Consider the following 25,211-nt stretch of genomic DNA (forward strand, 5'->3'; position numbering starts at 1 on the left):
TGGTGATCTTGCTCCCTGTGTAACCACTCTGCAGCTGTAACACTGTATTCCTCGCTCTGTTCGATCACCCTGTGACCTTTGTACAGTATGATCTACCTGTAGTCCACGTAAAACAAAACTTTTCACTGTCCCTGGGTACGTGTGACAATAATTAATCAAATCAAACCGAAGTGAGCTATTTGCCCTCCTGTGACACTGACGTTGATTCAGTCGATTTCTGTTTCTGGGATCTCTCTATGGCCCTTCTGCCCTCGGTCCTGAATCCCACGCGGCTCCCCTGTTGGACTTTAGCAAACGGGGGGGAAGATTTCTAAGGACGGAACCCAGGGTAATGGCAGCTGGGACCACACTTGGAGCAGCTGGTCACGTTCTATGCAATCTAGCTTCTTTTCCTGAGCTCTATGTTTCCCAGTCTGTGCTCTCCCTGGTATTTTGGGCTGACGGATGTAGAAATCAGTCTCTGTGTTGATCCACCCAGCAAGGAGGTGAGGGTATTGAGTACAGGAGTTGGGAGGTCGTGTTGGGGCCGTACAGGACATTGGGTGTGGCCACTTTTGGAATACTGTGTTCAGTTCCGGTCTCCCTCCTATCGGAAGGATGTTGTGAAACTTGACAGGGTTTAGAAAAGATTTGCAAGGATGTTACCAGGGTTGGGGGTATAGGGAAAAGGCTGGGGCTGTTTTCCCTGAAGTGTCAGAGGCTGAGGGGTGACCTGACAGAAGATTATAAAATCATGAGGGGCATGGATAGGGTAAATAGACAAGGTCTATCTATACCCAGAACTAGAGGGCATAGGTTTAGGGTGAGAGGGGAAAGATATAAAAGGAACCTAAGGGGCAACTTTTTCACACAGAGGGTGGTACGTGTATGGAATGAGCTGCCAGAGGATGTGGTGGAGGCTGGTACAATTACAACATTTAAGAGGCATTTGGATGGGTATATGAATAGGAAGGGTTTGGAGGGATATGGGCCGGGGGCTGGCAGGTGGGACTAGATTGGGTTAGTTAAAAATCACACAACACTAGGTTATAGTCCAACAGGTTTATTTGGAAGCACTAGCTTTCAGAGCGCTGCTCCTTCATCAGGTATTTGACAACCAAGGAAGGAGCAGTGCTCTGAAAGCTAGTGCTTCCAATTAGACCTGTTGGACTATAACCTGGTGTTGTGTGATTTTTAACTTTGTCCGCCCCAGTCCAACACCGGCATCTCCACATCAGGATGAATTGAGGCTCTCTGGTCAGCAAGGACGGGCTGGGCTGAAGGGTGTGTTCCCCTGCTGTATGGCTCTCTAATTATCTCGCCGTGTGTATTAACTCTCACGTTCTCCACTGCCTAGGCTCGAAACATCCAGACCAGTGAACTCTCTGCAGTAAAGGTCATCAAACTGGACCCTGGTAAGTTAGCGGTGGCTGGAATCGCTGGTCAACAAGGTTTGGGGATAACCAGCTAATGATTCAACCACCTACTCATCCACCAGGCTCCAAACCATGGAGCGATACGGGACACTCTCAGGGCCTGTGCTGATGACTTTGCTCCTCAGTCTGACTCTCCCTACCTTTGTGCAGCCTCTCTGCTCCTCCCTCCCAGCATGCCTCACTCTCCGAAGCCAATGGCGCTGAGGATATGCACTCCCTCCGCCCCCTCCACCATAGAGTCATGGAGGTGTACAGCACAGAAACTGACCCTTCGGCCCAACCCTGTCCGTGCCGACCAGATATCCCAACCCAATCTAGTCCCACCTGCCAGCACCCAGCCCATATCCCTCCAAACCCTTCCTATTCATATACCCATCCAAATGCCTCTTAAATGTTGTAATTGTACCAGCCTCCACCACATCCTCTGGCAGCTCATTCCATACACGTACCACTCTCTGTGTGAAAAAGTTGCCCCTAAGTCCCTTTTATATCTTTCCCCTCTCACCCTAAACCTATGCCCTCTAGTTCTAGACTACCCCACCCCAGGGAAAAGACTTTGCCTATTTACCCTATCCATGCCCCTCATAATTTTATAAACCTCTATAAGGTCACCCCTCAGCCTCCAACGCTCCAGGGAAAACAGCCCCAGCCTGTTCAGCCTCTCCCTGTAGCTCAGATCCTCCAACCCTGGCAACATCCTTGTAAATCTTTTCTGAACCCTTTCAAGTTTCACAACATCTTTCCGATAGGAAGGAGACCAGAATTGCACGCAATATTCCAACAGTGGCCTAACCAATGTCCTGTCCAGCCACAACATGACCTCCCAACTCCTGTACTCAATACTCTGACCAATAAAGGAAAGCATACCAAATGCCGTCTTCACTATCCTATCTACCTGTGACTCCACTTTCAAGGAGCTATGAACCTGCACTCCAAGGTCTCTTTGTTCAGCAACACTCCCTAGGACCTTACCATTAAGTGTATAAGTCCTGCTAAGATTTGCTTTCCCAAAATGCAGCACCTCGCATTTATCTGAATGAAACTCCATCTGTCACTTCTCAGCCCATTGGCCCATCTGGTCCAGATCCTGTTGTAATCTGAGGTAACTCTCTTCGCTGTCCACTACGCCTCCAATTTTGGTGTCATCTGCAAACTTACTAACTGTACCTCTTATGCTCACATCCAAATCATTTGTATAAATGATGAAATGTAGTGGACCCAGCACCGATCCTTGTGGCACTCCACTGGTCACCAGCCTCCAGTCTGAAAAACAACCCTCCACCACCACACTCTGCCTTCTACCTTTGAGCCAGTTCTGTATCCAAATGGCTAGTTCTCCCTTTATTCCATGAGATCTAACCTTGCTAGTCAGTCTCCCATGGGGAACCTTGTCGAACGGCTTACTGAAGTCCATATAGATCACATCTACCACTCTGCCCTCATCAATCCTCTTTGTTACTTCCTCAAAAAACTCAATCAAGTTTGTGAGACATGATTTCCCACGCACAAAGCCATGTTGACTCTCCCTAATCAGTCCTTTTCTTTCCAAACACATGTACATCCTGTCCCTCAGGATTCCCTCCAACAACTTGCCCACCACCGAGGTCAGGCTCACTGGTCTATAGTTCCCTGGCTTGTCTTTACCGCCCTTCTTAAACAGTGGCACCACGTTAGCCAACCTCCAGTCTTCCGGCATCTCACCTGTGACTATCGATGATACAAATATCTCAGCAAGAGGCCCAGCAATCACTTCTCTCGCTTCCCACAGAGTTCTCGGGTACACCTGATCAGGTCCTGGGGATTTATCCACCTTTAACCGTTTCAAGGCATCCAGTACTTCCTCCTCTGTAATCTGGACCTTTTGCAAGATGTCACCATCTATTTCCCTACAGTCTATATCTTCCATATCCTTTTCCACAGTAAATACTGATGCAAAATATTCATTTAGTATCCCCCCCATTTTCTGTGGCTCCACACAAAGGCTGCCTTGCTAATCTTTGAGGGGCCCTGTTCTCCCCCTAGTTACCCTTTTGTCCTTAATATATTTGTAAAACCCTTTGGATTCTCCTTAATTCTATTTCCCAAAGCTATTTCATGTCCCCGTTTTGCCCTCCTGATTTCCCTCTTAAGTATACTCCTACTTCCTTTATACTCTTCTAAGGATTCACTCGATCTATCCTGTCTATACCTGACATATGCTTCCTTCTTTTTCTTAACCAAACCCTCAATTTCTTTAGTCATCCAGCATTCCCTATACCTACCAGCCTTCCCTTTCACCCTGACAGGAATATACTTTCTCTGGATTCTTGTCATCTCATTTCTGAAGGCTTCCCATTTTCCAGCCGTCCCTTTACCTGCGAACATCTGCCCCCAATCAGCTTTTGAAAGTTCTTGCCTAATACCGTCAAAATTGGCCTTTCTCCAATTTAGAACTTCAACTTTTAGATCTGGTCTACCCTTTTCCATCACTATTTTAAATCTAATAGAATTATGGTCGCTGGCCCCAAAGTGCTCCCCCACTGACACCTCAGACACCTGCCCTGCCTTATTTCCCAAGAGTAGGTCAAGTTTTGCACCTTCTCTAGTAGGTACATCCACATACTGAATCATAAAATTGTCTTGTACACACTGAACAAATTCCTCTCCATCTAAACCTTTAACACTATGGCAGTCCCAGTCGATGTTTGGAAAGTTAAAATCCCATACCATAACTACCCTATTATTCTTACAGATAGCTGAGATCTCCTTACAAGTTTGTTTCTCAATTTCCCTCTGAGTATTGGGGGGTCTATAATACAATCCCAATAAGGTGATCATCCCTTTCGTATTTCTCAGTTCCACCCAAATAACTTCCCTGGATGTATTTCCGGGAATATCCTCCCTCAGCACAGCTGTAATGCTATCCCTTATCAAAAACGCCATTCCCCCTCCTCTCTTGCCTCCCTCTCTATCCTTCCTGTAGCATTTGTATCCTGGAACATTAAGCTGCCAGTCCTGCCCATCCCTGAGCCATGTTTCTGTAGTTGCTGTGATATCCCAGTCCCATGTTCCTAACCATGTCCTGAGTTCATCTGCCTTCCCTGTTAGGCCCCTTGCATTGAAATAAATGCAGTTTAATTTATTCGTCCTACCTTGTCCCAGCCTGCCCTGACTGTTTGACTCACTTCTGTTCTCAGCTGTATCCATCTCAGATCGATCTCTTTCCTCACTATCTCCCTGGGTCCCACCCCCCACCTGACTAGTTTAAATCCTTCCGAGCAGTTCTAGCACATTTCCCTGCCAGTATATTAGTCCCCTTCCAGTTTAGGTGCAATCCGTCCTTCTTGTACAGTTCACTTCTACCCCAAAAGAAATTCCAATGATCCAAAAATGTGAATCCTTCTCCCATACACCAGCTCCTCAGCCATGCATTCATCTGCTCTCTCCTCCTATTCCTGCCCTCACTCGCTCATAGCACTGGGAGTAATCCAGATATTACTACCCTTGAGGACCTCCTTTTTAAATTTCTACCTAACTCTCTGTAATCTCCCTTCAGAATCTCAACCTTTTCCCTTCCCATATCATTGGTTCCAATGTGGACAATGACCTCCTGCTGGCCCCTCTCCCCCGTGAGAACATTCTGCTCCCTCTCTGAGACATCCTTAATCCTGGCACCAGGGAAACAACACACCATTCTGCTTTTTCTCTGCTGGCCACAGAAACGTCTGTCTCTACCTCTGACTACAGAATCTCCTAACACAATTGATCTCTTGGAAGCCGACGTACCCCTCGTTGCATTAGAGCCAGTCTCAATACCAGAAACTTGGCTGTTTGTGCTACGTTCCTCTGAGAATCCATCACCCCCTACATTTTCCAACACAGCATACCTGTTTGAAATGGGTATATCCGCAAAAGACTCCTGCACTGGCTGCCTACCTCTCTTACCCTTCCTGGAGTTAACCCAACTCTGTGACTGTATCTGAGACTTTCCCCACTTCCTATAATTGCCATCCATCACATACTGTTGCTGTTGCAAATTCCTCATCGCTTCTATCTGTCTCTCCAACCAATCCACTCGATCTGATAAGATTCGCATCCAACAGCATTTATGGCAGATATAATCCACAGTAACCCTTAAACTCTCTTTAAACTCCCACATCTGACAAGAAGTACGTATCACTGCAAAGGCCATTTTTGCTCCTTCACAATCTACAGACCCAGAAAATAACACCATCTTATTCCTCTACAAACAACGCCCCAGGTTAAATTAATAGCTATGGCTTATATTTTAAGTTTAATCAAAAGACTTATCTCCAAAAAACATATAATCAAGAGAGAACCCACTATACTCACTACTGCAGCCTTTCTCTTGGACAGACTTAAAACAACAATTAATTTATCTGATTCTGTGCTGTGAACGTCACCCAAACAGGTTCCTCCAAGATTAGTTGTGAAATTCACTGCTTGTTAATTTTCCCAGACGCACTCCAATGTCCAGCGATACACGAATTCAAACAGCAAAGGCAGTAACTGTGCAGGTTCTCCCTCTCTCTCTCTCTCTCTCTCTCTCCTGCACTGTCCTCACCATTGTTCAGGTTCGGCTGGATAGGCCATGGGAAATTGTCCCATAGTGCCCAGGGATGTGCAGGTTAGGGTGGGTTGGCCATGGGAAATTGTCCCATAGTGCCCAGGGATGTGCAGGTTAGGGTGGATTGGCCGTGGGAAATTGTCCCATAGTGTCCAGGGATGTGCAGGTTAGGGTGGATTGGCCATGGGAAATTGTCCCATAGTGCACAGGGATGTGCAGGTTAGGGTGGGTTGGCCATGGGAAATTGTCCCATAGTGCCCAGGGATGTGCAGGTTAGGGTGGATTGACCAAGCTCATGTCTCGCCGTTCCCTCAGTGTGGCTGGGTCAGAATCCTGGGATTCCCTCCCTAAGGGACACTGTGGGTCTACCCACAGCACATGGACTGCAGCGGGTCAAGGAGGCAGCTCACCCCCACCTTCTCGGGGGGTCCGTATTGTGAATTGTGCTGTTGTGTTCTCTCCCCAGGTGATGACATTTCTTCGCTTCAGTTGGAGATTACGATGATGAAAGGCTGCAACCATCAGAATATTGTGGCCTTCCACGCCAGTTATTACAGGTACCCGAGATCACACGGTGACCCCCAGTGACTGCTCATGAGAAAGCCATTGGTTACACAGACTCTTATCGGCCACGACCTCGGCACTGACCCTCCGACAGTGCCCACACCCTCAGCACTGACCCTCCGACAGTGCCCACACCCTCAGCACTGACCCTCCGACAGTGCCCACTCCCTCAGCACTGACCCTCCAACAGCCCCCACTCCCTCAGCGCTGACCCTCCGACAGTGCAGCACTCCCTCAGCACTGACCCTCCAACAGTGCAGCACTCCCTCAGCACTGACCACCAGCAGTGCCCACTCCCTCAGCACTGACCCTCCGACAGTGCCCACTCCCTCAGCACTGACCCTCTGACAGTGCCCACTCCTTCAGCACTGACTCTCCGACAGTGCCCGCTTCCTCAGCACTGACCCTATGACAGTGCCCGCTCCCTCAGCACTGACCCTCCAACAGTGGCACTCCATCAGTACTGACCCTCCAACAGTGCCCACTCCCTCAGCACTGGCCCTCCGACAGTGCCCGTTCTGTCAGCACTGACCCTCCAATGGTGTGGCACCCCTCAGCACTGACCCTCCGACAGTGCCCGCTCCCTCAGCACTGACCCTCCGACAGTGCCCGCTCCCTCAGCACTGACCCTCTGACAGTGCCCACTCCCTCAGCACTGGCCCTCCGACAGTGCCCGCTCCATCAGCACTGACCCTCTGACAGTGTCCGCTCCCTCAGCACTGACCCTCTGACAGTGCCCACTCCCTCGGCACTGACCCTCCGACAGTGCCCACTCCATCAGCACTGACCCTCCAATGGTGTGGCACCCCCTCAGCACTGACCCTCCGACAGTGCGGTACTCCCTCAGCGTTGAGCATCCGACAGTGAGGCACTTCCTCAGCACTGACCCTCCAACAGTGCGGCGCTCCCTCAGCACTGACCCTCTGACAGTGCCCACTCCCTCAGCACTGACCCTCCAACAGTGCCCGCTCCCTCAGCCCTGACCCTCCGACAGTGCCCGCTCCCTCAGCCCTGACCCTCCGACAGTGCCCGCTTCCTCAGCACTGACCCTCCGACAGTATCCGCTCCCTCAGCACTGACCCTCCAACAGTGCCCACTCCCTCAGCACTGACCCTCCGACAGTGCCCACTCCCTCAGCACTGACCCTCCGACAGTGCCCACTCCCTCAGCACTGACCCTCCGACAGTGCCCACTCCCTCACACTGGCAATGGAAACGTATTCCTGGAATTTGGATCTGGTGGGATGTTTCTAATCCTCCAGTTTGCGTTTGAGAGGGAGGGAGCTCTGCGTGGATCCCGAACCTGTACTGGGATAAATCAGGAAGCTGTTTCAGGAACGTGAGGATCAGTCACCTCTTGGTGGGTGTGGGGCAGATCTGTCCAGCATCTCAGAATGCAGTATTGTCAATGATTTGGGTGAAATATATCAGACTGATTGAGAAGCTTGAGTTTGGGAGCAGTCTGTTGATTAATGCACGTTTCATTTCATCTGCCTTTCCCAGGAGTAACCGGATGTGGATTTGCATGGAATACTGTGGGGGAGGATCATTACAAGATATTTACCAGAGTGAGTAACTTCTCGTACACAGAGGGATCTCGATCAAACGGGTCAATGGGCTGAAAATTGGCAGCTGGAGTTCCCTCTGGATAAATGTGAGGCGTTGTATTTTGTTCCAATGACCAAGGACGGGGCTTTTAATGGTGGGGCCCTGGGTGGTGATGTGTGACAGAGGGACTGAGGGGTTCAGGTACATGACCCTGTGAAGTTTGTGTCACAGGGGGACAGGGGTTAATGAGGCGTTTCGCACTCTTGCTCAGACCTTTGAGTACAGGGAGTTGGGGAAGGTCATGTTGGGGTTGTACAGGACATTGGTGTAGCCTCGTCTGGAACACCGTGTCCAGTTCCGGTCTCCCTGTTACAGGAAGGATATTATTAAACTGGAGAGGGGGGTCAGGAGAGATTTACCAGGATGTTGCCGGGTATGGAGGGGTTGGGTTATGGGGAGAGGCTGGATAGGCTGGGAGAGTTTTCACTGGAACGTAGAGGTGACCTTATAGAGGTTTATAAAACCATGAGGGGCCTGGGTAGGGTTAATGGGAGGTGTCTGTTCCCCAGGGTGGGGGATTACAAGACTAGGGGGCACACTTTTAAGGGGAGAGGGGAGAGAGAGAGATTTAACAAAGACCTGAGGGGCAAATCTTTTACCCAGAGGGTGGTCTGTGTGTGGAGTGAACTTCCTGAGGGAGTGGTGGGTGGGGGTACATTTGGATAAGGACCTGGATAGGAAAGGGTTGGAGGGGGATGGGTCAGGAGCAGGCAGCTGGGACTAGTTTAGTTTGGGGTTAGGGTCGGCACGGGCTGGTTGGGCCGAATGGTCTATTTCCGTGCTGTAGGACTCTATGACACGTACTCTGCGCTTCTGTACAAAGCAACATTCAGTGAAGAAAATAAGATTCAGGATTGAGGGATTCTGCGAACTCCCTGCTCCAAAACATTGGCCAGATTCGCCTCTGGGAATAACGCTGGGACTTGCGTCGTTTCCAGTTGGGTCGCTCGGAATAGTTCGGGAATCATCATTCCCTCAGTTCCAGCTGCATGGGTTTAGAGATCAGGACAGGCAGAAGCAAGGGGGTGAACGAGGCTGGAAAATACACCCACATTAGAAAGGGGTCACTCGCTCCTGACAGCTGCGTAACTGCTTTTATTGTTACTCGACAGTTACCGGCCCGCTGTCAGAAAAACAGATCGCCTACATTTGCAGAGAAACACTCCAGGTATGTGACCACCCCGACTACAGACATATTCACACAGTCAGGTAACACATCCCCCAGTACCTAACCCCGGGCTGTCCCTGTCCTGGGAGTGTTTGATGGGGGACAGTGTAGAGGGAGCTTTACCCTGTATCTAACCCCATGCTGTCCCTGTCCTGGGAGTGTTTGATGGGGGAACACTATAAAGGGAGCTTTACCCTGTATTTAACCCTGTGCTGTCCCTGTCCTGGGAGTGTTTGATGGGGGGACAGTGTAGAGGGAGCTTTACTCTGTATCTAACCCCGTGCTGTCCCTGTCCTGGGGGTGTTTGATGAGGGGGGGGAAGGTGGACATTGTATAATAAGTTGTTCTGATTCATGAAAGATTTATCTTTCTATTTAAAGGGTCTACAGTACCTCCACAGCAATGGGAAAATGCATCGAGATATCAAGGTAAATGTGGGGACTGGAATATTCCTGGGTGAACTGGCTCAGATGGAGTTCTGTCCACCCTTACAGACCATATTGGTCCCGGTTAATGTGTACAGGAAGATAATGGATCCTTCATAGCTGTTGGTTCAGCATAAGGTGGACATGTCAGCCATGTTTCCTGCTCCTTACCCAACATGCTCCTTACCCAACATGCTCCTTACCCAACACGCCTGACCACGGGAAGAGGCCATCCAGCCCATCGTGCAGTGCTGACTCTGTGAAGGATCTCTCCATTTGCCCCACCTCCCTCTCCAACTCCCTCCACACCTCGCTGCAGATTCGTCCGTTCCCAATATTCCCATCTTTTTTTGAAAGTTCTTGTTGAATGCTCCCCCCACCATCCGCAGCCCTCTCCCCGATCACAACTACTCGCTGCCTTAAATAAAACATTCCCCCCTCCCTCCTGATTCCCTTTGATCCCGTGTCCCTCGGTGACTGACCCTCTTGCCCCTGGGAAACAGTTTCCCCATCGTGGACTCAATCCCCTTCCTGATTCGGAATGCCTCGATTCCATCTCCTTCCCTGAAAGCAGTGATCCCAGCGTTTCCAGTCCCTCACACCGGTCCCCTCACAGATAACCTCCCCCCTGCACCCAGACCTCGCCCCCAGCAGCACTTCATCTGATAAAGAGATAGAATAGAATTCCCACAGTGCGGAAACAGGCCCTTCGGCCTAACAAGTCCAAACTGACCCACCAAAGAGTATCCCACCCAGAACCATTCCACTACCCTGTTATCATAACTAATCCACCCTAACCTGCACATCCCTGGGCACTATGGGACACTATCCCATGGCCAATCCACCCTAACCTGTACATCCCTGGGCACTATGGGACAATTTCCCACGGCCAATCCACCCTAACCTGCACATCCCTGGGCACTATGGGACAATTTCCCATAGCCAATCCACGCTAACCTACACATCCCTGGGCACTATGGGACAATTTCCCATGGCCAATCCACCCGAACCTGTACATCCCTGGGCACTATGGGACAATTTCCCATGGCCAACCCACCCTAACCTGCACATCCCTGGGCACTATGGGACAATTTCCCATGGCCAATCCACCCTAACCTGTACATCCCTGGGCACTATGGGACAATTTCCCATGGCCAATCCACCCGAACCTGTACATCCCTGGGCACTATGGGACAATTTCCCATGGCCAATCCACCCTAACCTGTACATCCCTGGGCACTATGGGACAATTTCCCACGGCCAATCCACCCTAACCTGCACATCCCTGGGCACTATGGGACAATTTCCCACGGCCAATCCACCCTAACCTGTACATCCCTGGGCACTATGGGACAATTTCCCACGGCCAATCCACCCTAACCTGCACATCTTTGGACTGTGGGAGGAAACCCACACAGACACTGGGAGAACGTGTAAACCCCGCACAGACAGTCACCTGAGGGTGGGATCGAACCCGGGGCCCGGGTGCTGGGAGGAAGCAGTGCTAACCACTGAGCCACCCCGTCCTCACAGGATACAGGAACATGCCTCTCAGAGTCATAGATTCATACAGCGTGGAAACAGACCCGTCGGCCCAACTCATCCATGCTGACCAAGTTGCCCAAACTAAGCTATTCCCGCCTCCCTGCGTTTTGCCCATATCCTTCCAACCCTTTCCTACCCCTGTCCTTATCCAAATGCCTTTTAAACGTTGGATCTGCTCCTGCATCTACCACTTCCTCTGGCAGCTCATTCCATACACGTACCACCCTCCCTTTTCAATCTTACCCCTCCCACCTCAAGCCCACACCCTTTAGTTTTGTATTCCTCTACTCTGAAGAAAAGGCCTTCACCTTATCTATCCCCTCGTGATTCTAAACCTCTCTAAGTTAACACCCCCCAACCTCCTACACTCCTTATCGCTCAAATCCTCCAAACCCCAGCAACGGACTGGTCAATCTCTTCTGGACCCTCTCCAGTTTAACAATAATCATTCCTTTGGATAATATTCCTACAAATCGGCTGAGGGTGTTTGACGATGTTACCTGCCTCGTCTTGGCTTGGCTGGGGGAGGTGGGGGTGCATCCTAATCAGAGTTGACACTCCTGCTGTTTTCAAACTCTTTTCTGCTTTCTCCTTATCCCCTGCCCCCTCCCTCCCTCCCTCCTTTCCCACAGGGAGCCAATATTCTACTGACGGATCAAGGGGATGTGAAACTAGGTGAGAAATGTCTGGGAACAAGCTGATGGTGTGTGTGAGAGATAACGGGAGGTGGCATTAACCTTGTATCAGGGTAAGACAGGAATCCGCAGGTACAGCATGTAGCCAAGAAGGTTAATAGGGCACAGTCCTTTCCTGTGAGAGAAACTGGACAAGAAAATAAGGATGCGTTCCTTCAAGTCCACAGGGCATTGGCGAGACTCCAACCCGAATATTTTCAGTTGACTTGATTTATTGTAGTCGCTTGTTCCTAGGTAGGGTGAAAAGTTTTGTTTTGAGTGCAGTACAGAGAGATCATAACCTCCAAAGTTCATAGGGTGTTCGAACCGAGCAAGGGCCACATCGGAACGGCCAGGGGGGCGAGGTCAACATTAGATGTGAAATTGGAGAGGTCTGTTCCGAAGTCGGGGAACAGGCTATTGGTCCAACGGGGTTAAGGTTATGTATCATGTACCTGACAGGAGAGGGTGGGGGGAGATTCTAACCAGGCTGGGAGGAGGAGGGAGGGGTCTGTGATGATGTCGGCTGCCTTCCCCAGGCAGCGGGGCATGGAGATGGAGTCAGCGGGTGGAGGGTTGGGTTGGTGCGATGCTCTGGGCTGGGTTCCCAGCTCCCTGGAGTACCCTCCCGGTCCTGGGCCGACCCGCTGCCCCGTTCCACACTGGGGATGAACCCGGATTGTACACCGTCTCTGTCGGAGTTGTGGACGTGCTGAATTTCCGTAGCCTCCTGAGGAAGGAGAGGCGTTGTTGTACCTTGGGGACTGTTGGGGATTGTGGGTTATTGTCACTCCCAGGAGCCTGACGCTGTCCGTCGGTGTAGATGGGGGGATGTCCTCCCCCTTTCTTCCTGAAGTCAATGATCAGCCCTTTTGTTCAGCTGTCATTGAGAGAGAGAGAGAGAGAGAGAGAGGCTGTCATCATTGCAGCCTCTATACTGAGCTCAGATTTGGTCTCCCTTCCTTAAGGGGGGGGTGGGAATGTGCGAGGGAGTGCAGAGGAGGATCACTCACTTGCCATCTGGAGTGAGGGGGTCTTCTCGTGGGGAATAGTTGGACCTATCCCCCCCCCCCATCTCCACCTGCTGGTGTTTTGAAAAGAGGGGGGGCTGACTGATTGAAAGTGAATAAGATCCTGCTCGCTCTGGACAAGGCTGGGCATGGGAAGGGGGTCTCTCCTTGTGGGTCAGAGAGAATGAGGAGGGAACATTGCCAAAATAGAGGTTTGAGGTGAGGAATTGAGGGGGTGATGACAGTGACATTGGGCCAGTGGGTTTGGGATAGTGGGAGTGGGCCACACATTATTGGGTGGGCTCCATCAAACGCAAACAAAGTGATTCTCCATCTCTCTTCATTTTTAGCGGATTTTGGTGTTTCGGCCGAACTGACAGCATCAGTGGGCAAGAGAAAATCTTTCATTGGTACCCCATACTGGTAAATCATACACCCCACACTAAATGTACCCAGATAACTGCAGTGCCACACTGTTGGAGGGTCAGCGCTGAGGGAGTGCCGCACTGTCGGAGGGTCAGCGCTGAGGGAGTGGGCGCTGTCGGAGGGTCAGTGCTGAGGAAGTGGGCGCTGTCGGAGGGTCAGTGCTGAGGGAGTGCCGCACTGTTGGAGGGTCAGTGCTGAGGGAGTGGGCACTGTCGGAGGGTCAGTGCTGAGGGAGCGGGCACTGTCGGAGGTCAGTGCTGAGGGAGGGGCACTGTCAGAGGGTCAGTGCTGAGGGAGGGGCACTGTCGGAGGGTCAGTGCTGAGGGAGTGGGCACTATCAGAGGGTCAGTGCTGAGGGAGTGGGCACTGTCAGAGGGTCAGTGCTGAGGGAGCGGGCACTGTCGGAGGGTCAGGGCTGAGGGAGTGGGCACTGTCGGAGGGTCAGTGCTGAGGGAGTGGGCACTGTCAGAGGGTCAGTGCTGAGGGAGCGGGCACTGTCGGAGGGTCAGGGCTGAGGGAGTGGGCACTGTCGGAGGGTCAGGGCTGAGGGAGTGGGCACTGTCAGAGGGTCAGTGCTGAGGGAGTGGGCTGTCGGAGGGTCTGTGCTGAGGGAGTGCCGCACTGTCGGAGGGTCAGTGCTGAGGGAGTGGGCACTGTCGGAGGGTCAGTGCTGAGGGAGCTGGCACTGTCGGAGGGTCTGTGCTGAGGGAGTGGGCACTGTCGGAGGGTCAGTGCTGAGGGAGTGGGCACTGTCGGAGGGTCAGGGCTGAGGGAGTGCCGCACTGTCGGAGGTGCTGTCTTTCCGATGAGACATTAAATTGTGATCCTGGGGCAGGGAGAGCGTTATTCTCCACGGCCAGTATTGGAAGGGTTGGGAGTGTGGGGGTAATGGAGAATGTCCCAGCGTCTGGGGTCAGTACTGATGCCTCAACCAACATCAGTAAAACCGGTTCATCTGCTTCACAGTCACAATGCCGTGTGTGGGATGTTGCTGTGAGCTAATTACCTTGCTGCGTTTCCTACAACAGCTGACTGTATTAACGAAAGCTTTCCATTGGCTGGGAAGGTTTGGGAAAATGCTGCCCGTATTGGGGATAGATTGTCTCTCTCCTGGATCACGGTGATGGGGAGGAGCTGTCACATTTCATTGACCATCTCTAGTCCCAGCATTCCTTGCAGCTTTTTGGGGTGATCGGGCAGTCTGGAAGGTGTCAATGTTGGGGAAGGTGGGGTGGGGAGAGCGGGATATGAGGTGGGGGGGGGGGGGGGGGGGGGGGGCGAGGGGGGGGCACTCAGTGTTGGCTTGTAATTAGACCCAGGTCGTATTGACGTATAGACAGGGCCATGAATCACACCAGACAGCGCGGTCTGGGTGAGGTTCAGTATTCGGTTACCCTGTCAATCCCACCCCCCCCCCCCCGTCCTGTCCCAACTCCAACTGGTAAAACTCCGGCTGCGTTTTTCACACAGGATGGCTCCGGAAGTCGCTGCTGTTGAGAAGAAGGGTGGTTACAATCAGCAGTGTGACATCTGGGCCGTTGGGATAACAGCCATCGAACTGGCTGAGTTACAGCCCCCCATGTTTGACCTGCACCCCATGAGGTAAGCATGGAATATCCAACTCGCCCAATGGTACCTCTCCACTGACCTCCATGGCACAGAACCCAGGGGTAAACCCTTAACCGTGCTCTCTACCCAATCCAACCCAACCCAATCCAATCGAACCCAACCCAATCAAACCCAACCCAACCCAATTCCAACATTCCAACTCAGCACCACCCTCATGATCTGTCCCACCTGCCAATCATCCTTCCCACCCATCCGTTCCACCCTCCTCTCCGACCTATCACCTTTACCCCCACCCCCACCCACCTATTGCACTCTCAGCCACCTTCTCCCCAGTCCCATTCCCCTCCCCTTCCATTTATCTCTCCACCCCAAGGGACCCAACCTCATTCTTGATGAAGGGCTCCCGCCCAAAATATCGATTTTTCTGCTCCTCGGATGCGGCCTGACCTGCTGTGCTTTTCCAGCACCACTCTCTCAACTCAACCCACCCGACACCACCCCCTCCCAACACAACTCCACTCAAATCACCCCACCCTAATCTCGTCCCAGCTCAACCCACCCCACATTATCCCATTCCAACATAATCCCACTCCAATCTCACCCAGCTCAATCCACCCCACCCAATCCCATCCCACCCAATCCCATCCCACCCAATCCCAATCTGACCCAGTTCAACTCACCCCACACCATCCCATCACAACCTCATCCAACCTAACTCAACCCATCCCACCCCAATCTTGCACAGCACAACCCACCCTACACCATCCAATTCCTACCCAATCCAACCCAACAGAACCCAACTCATGCCATCCCAATCTCGTCCCAGTTCAACCCACCTGACTCCATCCTGTCTCAATCAAATTCAAATCAACTCAACCCAACCCATCCCAGTTTTACCCCACTAAACCCAACCCAAACCAACTAAACCTCAGCTAGTTCAACCAAGCCCAGCTCAACCCATTCCAATCTAACTAACTCAACCCGACCCAACCCATCCCAATCTAACTCAACCCAACCCAACCCATCCCAATCTAACTCAACCGGACCCAACCCATCCCAATCTAACTCAACCCAACCCAACCCATCCCAATCTAACTCAACCGGACCCAACCCATCCCAATCTAACTCAACCCAACCCAACCCATCCCAATCTAACTCAACCCAACCCAACCCATCCCAATCTAACTCAACCCGACCCAACCCATTCCAATCTAACTAACTCAACCCGACCCAACCCATCCCAATCTAACTCAACCCGACCCAACCCCTCCCAATCTAATTCAACCCGACCCAACCCACTCCAATCTAACTCAACCCGACCCAACCCATTCCAATCTAACTCAACCCAACCCAACCCATTCCAATCTAACTCAACCCAACCTGATCCAACCCATTCCAATCTACATCAGTCTGATCCATCTCAAGCCAAGAACAATGAAATCCAACACAAATGAGCTGAACTGGAACTCAACATCTTCACAACGCAATTCAACAAAATCCAAGCCCACCTCAACAGGCTAAACCCAACTCTATCACAATCCAGTGTAACCCAATACTATCTAACCAAACTCAACTCAACTCAGTCCAACTTGACCCAGCTCAATCCAATACAACACTGTTAAACTCAACTCAACTCAACTCAGTCCAACTTGACCCAGCTCAATCCAATGTTAAACTCAACTCAACTCAGTTCAGTTGCTATTCAATTCCATGATAACTCTACTCAACTCAAACCAACCTAACCCAACTCAATGTAACTAAAATCCAACTTGACCCAAGTCAACTCAACTCAATTCAATAGAACCCAGCACAACTCATTCCAACCAAACTTCAGCCCAACTCATCCCAAACTATGTCAGTGACTGGCGTGCACGTGTGAATGACCTTTTTTTCAGTTACTTCCCATGGTCAGTGGGCATGCGTGAATCCATCACAGAGTCTAAAATGTGTCTCCTTCTCCTTCTGTTCTCCCAGGGCATTGATGTTAATGTCGAAGAGTAACTTCCAACCCCCAAAACTGAAAGATAAGTTGAAATGGTAAGAGCACCTCACCAACTATTGGGGGGTGGGTGGCAAGGGGCAGGAAGTGAAGCCCACCGCAGCCCACAAGTCGGGTCTCTCCCTCCGCTATTCTGAAAGGAATTGTATAGGGATGTGGGTCTCACTGGAAAAAGGTTGGCATTTGTCGTGGGCACCCAGTGCGTGCCCCACCTTGTTACCCCTTGAATAGGGTCTGGGGGAGTGTGGGTGGAGGTCATGATTTCGATATAACTAACAGGGTGGGGTGGTGGAAGGGGGCAAGTGTAGACTCAGCTACATCAGTGGAGTGTCGGGTGGGGTAGTTGAGAGGCGCTGGAGTCACACATCGATGTAGAGTCGAAAGAAGAGTGATGGAGCTCCTTCGGTGAACCTTCTGTTAATTAAACCAAACATCCGGAAAACCTCACCTCGCCTCGTCATCTGTTAAAGTAGGAGTGACTCCCCAAAGTCCATTATTTAAAGAAAATAACACTCATTTATTATTTAACTCTAAAAGTGAACATTAAACAACAACAATTCACAACTCTAAGTCCCCCTTTCTGCTTATGATCTGCCTCCAACCTTATAACAATATGCCGTTCCAATAAAACACTTAGTAAAATTACATCAATTTAATTTTAAACCCATACAGCCACTGTTGTCTTTGCTGTCTGCCTTCCTCCAACTAACAAACTCTCTGGGCCATCTTCTTTCTTTTTACTGTGATTATATTTCATATGAAAAGATACATTTTTATGAAAAACATTTCCTAATTTCGTGGCTCTCGATAGCAGTTGCTCTGTCTGATTTCTGCCTGCTCTTTTTATATCCCCAACATTGGATCATCTCATTGGTTTGATGTCAGCAAAACAATAAATTCAAATACGATTGGGTTTCAGTACCCTGGGACGTAATTTCAACTGATTAGTTAAATTTGAATTGTTGTCAAAAAAGCAACCAACTCAGGCATTTATTTCAAAGTATCTATTTATGGGCAGCACGGTGGCTCAGTGGTTAGTGCTGTTGCCTCCCAGCACCAGGAACCCGGGTTCAATCCCACCCTCGGGGCGACTGTCTGGGTGGAGTCTGCACATTCTCTATGTGGGTTTCTTCTGGGTGCTCCAGTTTCCTCCCACAGTCCAAAGATGTGCAGGTGAGGGTAGGTTGGCTATGGGAAATTGTCCCATAGTGCCCAGGGATGTACAGGTTAGGGTGGATTGGCCATGGGAAATTGTCCCATAGTGCACAGGGATGTGCAGGTTAGGGTGGATTGGCCATGGGAAATTGTCCCATAGTGTCCAGGGATGTGCAGGTTAGGGTGGATTGGTCATGGGAAATTGCCCCATAGTGTCCAGGGATGTGCAGGTTAGGGTGGATTGGCCATGGGAAATTGTCCCATAGTGCCCAGGGATGTGCAGGTTAGGGTGGATTGGCCATGGGAAATTGTCCCATATTGTCCAGGGATGTGCAGGTTAGGGTGGATTGGCCATGGGAAATTGGCCCATAGTGTCCAGGGATGTGCAGGTTAGGGTGGATTGGCCATGGGAAATTGTCCCATAGTGCCCAGGGATGTGCAGGTTAGGGTGGATTGGCCATGGGAAATTGTCCCATATTGTCCAGGGATGTGCAGGTTAGGGTGGATTGGCCATGGGAAATTGTCCCATAGTACCCAGGGATGTGCAGGTGAGGGTGGTTTGGCCATGGGAAATTGTCCCATAGTGCCCAGGGATGTGCAGGTGAGGGTGGATTGGCCATGGGAAATTGTGCCATATTGTCCAGGGATGTGCAGGTTAGGGTGGATTGGCCATGGGAAATTGTCCCATATTGTCCAGGGATGTGCAGGTTAGGGTGGATTGGCCATGGGAAATTGTCCCATAGTGCCCAGGGATGTGCAGGTTAGGGTGGATTGGCCATGGGAAATTGTCCCATAGTGCCCAGGGATGTGCAGGTTAGGGTGGATTGGCCATGGGAAATTGTCCCATAGTACCCAGGGATGTGCAGGTGAGGGTGGTTTGGCTTTGGGAAATTGTCCCATAGTGCCCAGGGATGTGCAGGTTAGGGTGGCTTGACCATGGGAAATTATCCCATAGTGTTCAGGTATGTGCAGGTTAGGGTGGATTGGCCATGGGAAATTGTCCCATAGTGCCCAGGGATGTGCAGGTGAGGGTGGATTGGCCATGGCAAATTGTCCCATAGTGCCCAGGGATGTCCAGGTTAGGGTGGTTTGGCCATGGGAAATTGTCCCATAGTGCCCAGGGATGTGCAGGTTAGCGTGGATTGGCCATGGGAAATTGTCCCATAGTGCCCAGGGATGTGCAGGTTAGCGTGGATTGGCCATGGGAAATTGTCCCATAGTGCCCAGGGATGTGCAGGTTAGCGTGGATTGGCCATGGGAACTTGTCCCATAGTGCCCAGGGATGTGCAGGTTAGGGTGGATTGGCCATGGGAAATTGTCCCATAGTGCCCAGGAATGTGCAGGTTAGGGTGGATTGGCCATGGGAAATTGTCCCATATTGTCCAGGGATGTGCAGGTTAGGGTGGATTGGCCATGGGAAATTGTCCCATATTGTCCAGGGATGTGCAGGTTAGGGTGGATTGGCCATGGGAAATTGTCCCATAGTGCCCAGGGATGTGCAGGTTAGGGTGGATTGGCCATGGGAAATTGTCCCATAGTGCCCAGGGATGTGCAGGTTAGGGTGGATTGGCCATGGGAAATTGTCCCATATTACCCAGGGATGTGCAGGTGAGGGTGGTTTGGCTTTGGGAAATTGTCCCATAGTGCCCAGGGATGTGCAGGTTAGGGTGGCTTGACCACGGGAAATTATCCCATAGTGTTCAGGTATGTGCAGGTTAGGGTGGATTGGCCATGGGAAATTGTCCCATAGTGCCCAGGGATGTGCAGGTGAGGGTGGATTGGCCATGGCAAATTGTCCCATAGTGCCCAGGGATGTCCAGGTTAGGGTGGTTTGGCCATGGGAAATTGTCCCATAGTGCCCAGGGATGTGCAGGTTAGGGTGGTTTGGCCATGGGAAATTGTCCCATAGTGCCCAGGGATGTGCAGGTTAGCGTGGATTGGCCATGGGAAATTGTCCCATAGTGCCCAGGGATGTGCAGGTTAGCATGGATTGGCCATGGGAAATTGTCCCATAGTGCCCAGGGATGTGCAGGTTAGCGTGGATTGGCCATGGGAAATTGTCCCATAGTGCCCAGGGATGTGTAGGTTAGCGTGGATTGGCCATGGGAAATTGTCCCGTAGTGCCCAGGGATGTGCAGGTTAGGGTGGATTGGCCATGGGAAATTGTCCCATAGTGCCCAGGGATGTGCTGGATAGGGTGGATTGGCCATGGGGAATTGTCCCATAGTGCCCAGGGATGTGCAGGTTAGGGTGGGTTGGCCGTGGGAAATTGTCCCATAGTGCCCAGGGATGTGTAGGCTAGGTGCATATGTTAGGGGGAAATGTAGAGTAATAGGATAGGGAATGGGTCTGGGTGGGTACTCTTTGGAGGGTCAGTATGGACTTGTATGGCTGTTTCCACACTGTAGGGAGTCTATGAAATGTTACATATTTTAATTTTCCATCTGATCAAAGATATAGACACAGATGTCAGCTCTCAAACAGCGTTCACTCTCTCTTAAAGGTACAGTACATACCTTCAACTTTATAACATGGGTAGCTCCAAGTCTCCATCTAAACCAGGATTTGAACCCTGAACTATCCTCCACACCCCCAGCACTGCCCACCTCCCGAACCAGGGGAAGGACTTTGTTAGCGCTCCCACTCTCACCTCCTCCTCCTCCTCCTGCCCTCAGGTCCTCGGAATGTCACAGTTTCATCAAGATGAGCCTGAGAAAGAATCCCAAGAAGAGGCCGACAGCGGAGAAACTGCTCCAGGTAATGGGAATCTGGGATAACGGTCGCTTTGAAGAATGGTGAACAGTGTCGAGTCAAGGTCTCTGACTGGAGGGGGTCACAAGGGGGTGATGTGGGATTCAGATCTTACATGCCCCAGGGAGTGGGACTTCCCATCCCAATCCCAATCCCAATTCCAATTCCAAATGGTTGGGTCTGGATGGAATATCTCAAGCCCCGTTACGTTCATATCCCTGCACCCACCAACCCCACTGCCCTGTGGCTGAACACTCCCCGTCCCCCTCCCACTCTGTCAAGGATGTGCAGGTCCTCGGCCTACCTACACCGCCAAACCCTTACCACCCGACACCTCCAGGCGGAACGCCCCATATTCCGCCTCGGGACCCTGCAACCACACGGGATAAATGTGGATTTCAACAGCTTCCTCAATTCCCCTCCCCCAGCATTATTCCGGTCCCAAACTCCAATCCGGCACCACCCTCCTGACCCTCTGACCTATCACCTTCTCCCTCACTTCCCTCCAACCCCACACCCCCCTCCCACTTATCTCTCGGCCCCCGACCCACGAGCCTCATTCCTGACGAAGAGCTTTTCCATGTATTGTTGACTCTCCTGTCCCTCGGATGTTGCCTGACCTGCTGTGCTTTTCCAGCACCACATTCATGACTATGTCCATATCCCACCAATCCAAAATACCTCAAAACTTTGGGGGGGGGGGGAGCGAAGTTTAATGGGAAGGGACCAGGGATGATGGTCCTCAGGGAGTGTGGAGACAGACCAGAGACGCTGTGGGATCATTCCCCTCGGAGCAGGGAGGGTTCGAGGACGTGGGGAGAGGAGATTGAATCCATGCGTTCGGATCAGGAAGGGGCTTTTGGATTGGTCGATGAGGGAGAAACAGCTCCCAGAGGTGGGGGTCGGGGACGGTCACACAGGGACCACTCAACCCCTCTCCTCTGGGGAATTCTAGATGATTACCCCCACCACGTCTCCCAAAGGAATAACCAGCTTCTGGGCTCCTTGATGTGTTTTCCCTGGCAGCACCCGTTCGCCAACCAGGCCCTGAGCCGGATCCAAGGGATCGAACTTCTGGACAAGGTCAATAATCCAGAGGCCAGCACATCCTCACCGACAGACGACAGTGACCTGGAGGTAGGGTGTGCCGGGGTGGAAGGGGGTTGGCGAGATTTCACCAAGATGCCAGGCAGAGATGTTACCCATGGCTCCTGCTCACACCCTCTCAGTGCCAGTTTACCCACGGTGGACAGAACCCTGCCCCCTGCCACCACCCTTACCCCCACCCCACCATGGGGCAACTGTCTGCCTTTCAGACAAAGCCCAATGCACTGGGTACCAATAACCTGCCCCACTGTGGGAGGGTCAGTGCTGAGGGAGCGGGCACGGTAGGAGGGTCAGTGCTGAGGGAGCAGGCACTGTCGGAGGGTCAGTGCTGAGGGAGCAGGCACTGTCGGAGGGTCAGTGCTGAGGGTGTGGGCACTGTCGGAGGGTCAGTGCTGAGGGATTGGGCACTGTCGGAGGGTCAGTGCTGAGGGAGTGGGCACTGTCGGAGGGTCAGTGCTGAGGGAGTGGGCACTGTCGGAGGGTCAGTGCTGAGGGAGTGGGCACTGTCTGACGGTCAGTGCTGAGGGAGTGCCGCACTGTCTGACGGTCAGTGCTGAGGGAGTGCAGTACTGTCAGATGGTCAGTGCTGAGGGAGTGGGCACTGTCGGACGGTCAGTGCTGAGGGAGTGCAGTACTGTCAGATGGTCAGTGCTGAGGGAGTGGGCACTGTCGGACGGTCAGTGCTGAGGGAGTGCAGTACTGTCAGAAGGTCAGTGCTGAAGGAGTGGGCACTGTCGGAGGGTCAGTGCTGAGGGAGTGCAGTACCGTCAGAAGGTCAGTGCTGAGGGAGTGCAGTACTGTCAGAAGGTCAGTGCTGAGGGAGTGCAGTACTGTCAGATGGTCAGTGCTGAGGGAGTGGGCACTGTCGGACGGTCAGTGCTGAGGGAGTGCCGCACTGTCGGACGGTCAGTGCTGAGGGAGTGGGCCCTGTCGGAGGGTCAGTGCTGAGGGAGTGCAGTACTGTCAGAAGGTCAGTGCTGAAGGAGTGGGCACTGTCGGAGGGTCAGTGCTGAGGAAGCGGGTGTTGGCGGAGTCAGGAATTAGGATGGTGAGGGGCATTGTGGGACTGGCATGTTGGACCATCTGCCCAGAGTCTAACCTTCTCGTTCCCTTCCAGCCCTGTGACACCTACCCTGATAAGATCACCTCGCTGGGGGGACACATGAGAGCAGAGAGGACTCGCTCCGAGATCCAGTGTAAGTCCCTGACTCCGTTCGAACTGGGGGCTGCATTGTCTGATGTGTCTGTTGGTTGACACCAGCCATTCACTCGAGGGGTACCCATCAAGGGGGGCTGAGGACGGACCGGCGGGAGAGCTGAGGGGGTTCTGTGCACCAAGCCTACGTTATCTGTGCCTTCAACATACAATGGTTCCCTAAACCATGTCAGGCGATCTCACAGGCAGGAGAAAAATATTCGGCTAACAGAGATCGGTTTCAGGGAACACACAAACGGAGAAGGCGGAGAGGGACAGAGAGGGGGTGGGGAGCGAATTCCAGACCTTCACTCCTCAGTGGCAGAGCGATTGGAATCAGGACCAGGGAGGGGCTGGAGGGGGGTTACAGGGATAGGGAGGGGGTGGAGGGGGTTACAGAGATAGGGAGGGGGTGTAGGGGTGTTACAGAGATAGTGGGGGGGGGGTGTAAGGGAATTACTTGAATGTAATCCTGTCTGTATCCAGTCCGTCAGGTCCAGTTTGGACGCCCAATGAAGAAGGAGACAGAGCCGGAGAGCACCGTGGTGAGGGAACACGCCGAGTGGGGGGATGGGATGGGACTGCAGCCTCGACTGGTCTCTTGTTGGCTGAGGGAACAATGTTGACTTTAGGACATGGGGAGAACTGCCCCCCCACATCGCTCATCATCCAATAGCAGCCTCAGGATGTTTTAACCTCCTCACCCCCTGAGCGGACAGATGGGCTCTTGGTTTCATGTCTTATTGGAATGACTGCGCTTCCGACAGTGCCCACTCCCTCAGCACTGACCCTCCCACAGTGTGGCACTCCCTCAGCACTGACCCTCCGACAGTGCCCACTCCCTCAGCACTGACCCTCCGACAGTGCCCACTCCCTCAGCACTGACCCTCCCACAGTGTGGCACTCCCTCAGCACCGACCCTCCCACAGTGCGGCACTCCCTCAGCACTGACCCTCCCACAGTGCGGCACTCCTTCAGCACTGACCCTCCGACAGTGCCCACTTCCGCAGCACTGACCCTCCCACAGTGCCCACTCCCGCAGCACTGACCCTCCCACAGTGCGGCACTCCCTCAGCACTGACCCTCCGACAGTGCGGCACTCCCTCAGCACTGACCCTCCGACAGTGCGGCACTCCCTCAGCACTGACCCTCCGACAGTGCCCACTCCCGCCGCACTGACCCTCTCACAGTGCGGCATTCTCTCAGCACTGACCCTCCGACAGTGCCCACTCCCGCAGCACTGACCCTCCCACAGTGCAGCACTCCCTCAGCACTGACCCTCCGACAGTGCGGCACTCCCTCAGCACTGACCCTCCGACAGTGCCCACTCCGTCAGCACTGACCCTCCGACAGTGCCCGCTCTCTCTGCACTGACCCTCCGACAGTGCCCACTCCCTCAGCACTGACCCTCCGACAGTGCCCGCTCCCTCTGCACTGACCCTCCGACAGTGCCCGCTCCGTCAGCACTGACCCTCCGACAGTGCCCGCTCCCTCAGCACTGACCCTCCGACAGTGCCCGCTCCCTCAGCACTGACCCTCCGACAGTGCCCGCTCCCTCTGCACTGACCCTCTGACAGTGCCCACTCCCTCAGCACTGACCCTCCGACAGTGTCTGCTCCCTCAGTGCTAACCCTCCGACAGTGCCCACTCCCTCAGCACTGACTCTCCGACAGTGTCTGCTCCCTCAGTGCTAACCCTCCGACAGTGCCCACTCCCTCAGCACTGACCCTCCGACAGTGCCCACTCCCTCAGCACTGACCCTCCGACAGTGCCCTGTCCCTCTGCACTGTGTGGGTATATGATTACTTTTCCAGGTAGCCTGAGTTGAACTCCCATCCTTGTGACTGAGGTAAAGAAGTCTGAGGGCTGAAACACTGGAGAACGTGACGATCTCTGGAGTAATGTATCACGCCTGAACGTTTCAGGTTTGCGCTGTGACTTTGTAAAACTTTGTGAACGTGCCCTGAATGAGCACAGACCCCTTCCCGTGGTTTGTACGGAGCTTGGAGTGCTCCCTCACAGAGTGCTCCCTCA

The 25,211-nt window shown here is 52.5% G+C and overlaps 1 protein-coding gene across 4 annotated transcripts in view; it reads left to right on the forward strand.

Moving 5' to 3' along the window:
• map4k2 (mitogen-activated protein kinase kinase kinase kinase 2) overlaps positions 1 to 25,211 on the forward strand; it is an 81,251-nt gene that overhangs the window by 17,334 nt on the left and 38,706 nt on the right. For all 4 annotated transcript variants that reach the window (XM_060855810.1, XM_060855811.1, XM_060855812.1 and 1 more), the window contains exons 2-14: positions 1,337 to 1,394; positions 6,449 to 6,539; positions 8,049 to 8,113; positions 9,266 to 9,321; positions 9,702 to 9,749; positions 11,924 to 11,966; positions 13,326 to 13,398; positions 14,872 to 15,003; positions 16,945 to 17,007; positions 20,800 to 20,881; positions 21,902 to 22,012; positions 23,100 to 23,178; positions 23,664 to 23,722. In XM_060855810.1, the coding sequence (XP_060711793.1) occupies positions 1,337 to 1,394; positions 6,449 to 6,539; positions 8,049 to 8,113; positions 9,266 to 9,321; positions 9,702 to 9,749; positions 11,924 to 11,966; positions 13,326 to 13,398; positions 14,872 to 15,003; positions 16,945 to 17,007; positions 20,800 to 20,881; positions 21,902 to 22,012; positions 23,100 to 23,178; positions 23,664 to 23,722 (960 nt within the window). The remainder of the gene's footprint in view (positions 1 to 1,336; positions 1,395 to 6,448; positions 6,540 to 8,048; positions 8,114 to 9,265; positions 9,322 to 9,701; positions 9,750 to 11,923; positions 11,967 to 13,325; positions 13,399 to 14,871; positions 15,004 to 16,944; positions 17,008 to 20,799; positions 20,882 to 21,901; positions 22,013 to 23,099; positions 23,179 to 23,663; positions 23,723 to 25,211) is intronic.

The sequence above is a fragment of the Hemiscyllium ocellatum genome, chromosome 46 (genome assembly GCF_020745735.1).
Source record: "Hemiscyllium ocellatum isolate sHemOce1 chromosome 46, sHemOce1.pat.X.cur, whole genome shotgun sequence".
Classification (NCBI taxonomy): domain Eukaryota; kingdom Metazoa; phylum Chordata; class Chondrichthyes; order Orectolobiformes; family Hemiscylliidae; genus Hemiscyllium; species Hemiscyllium ocellatum.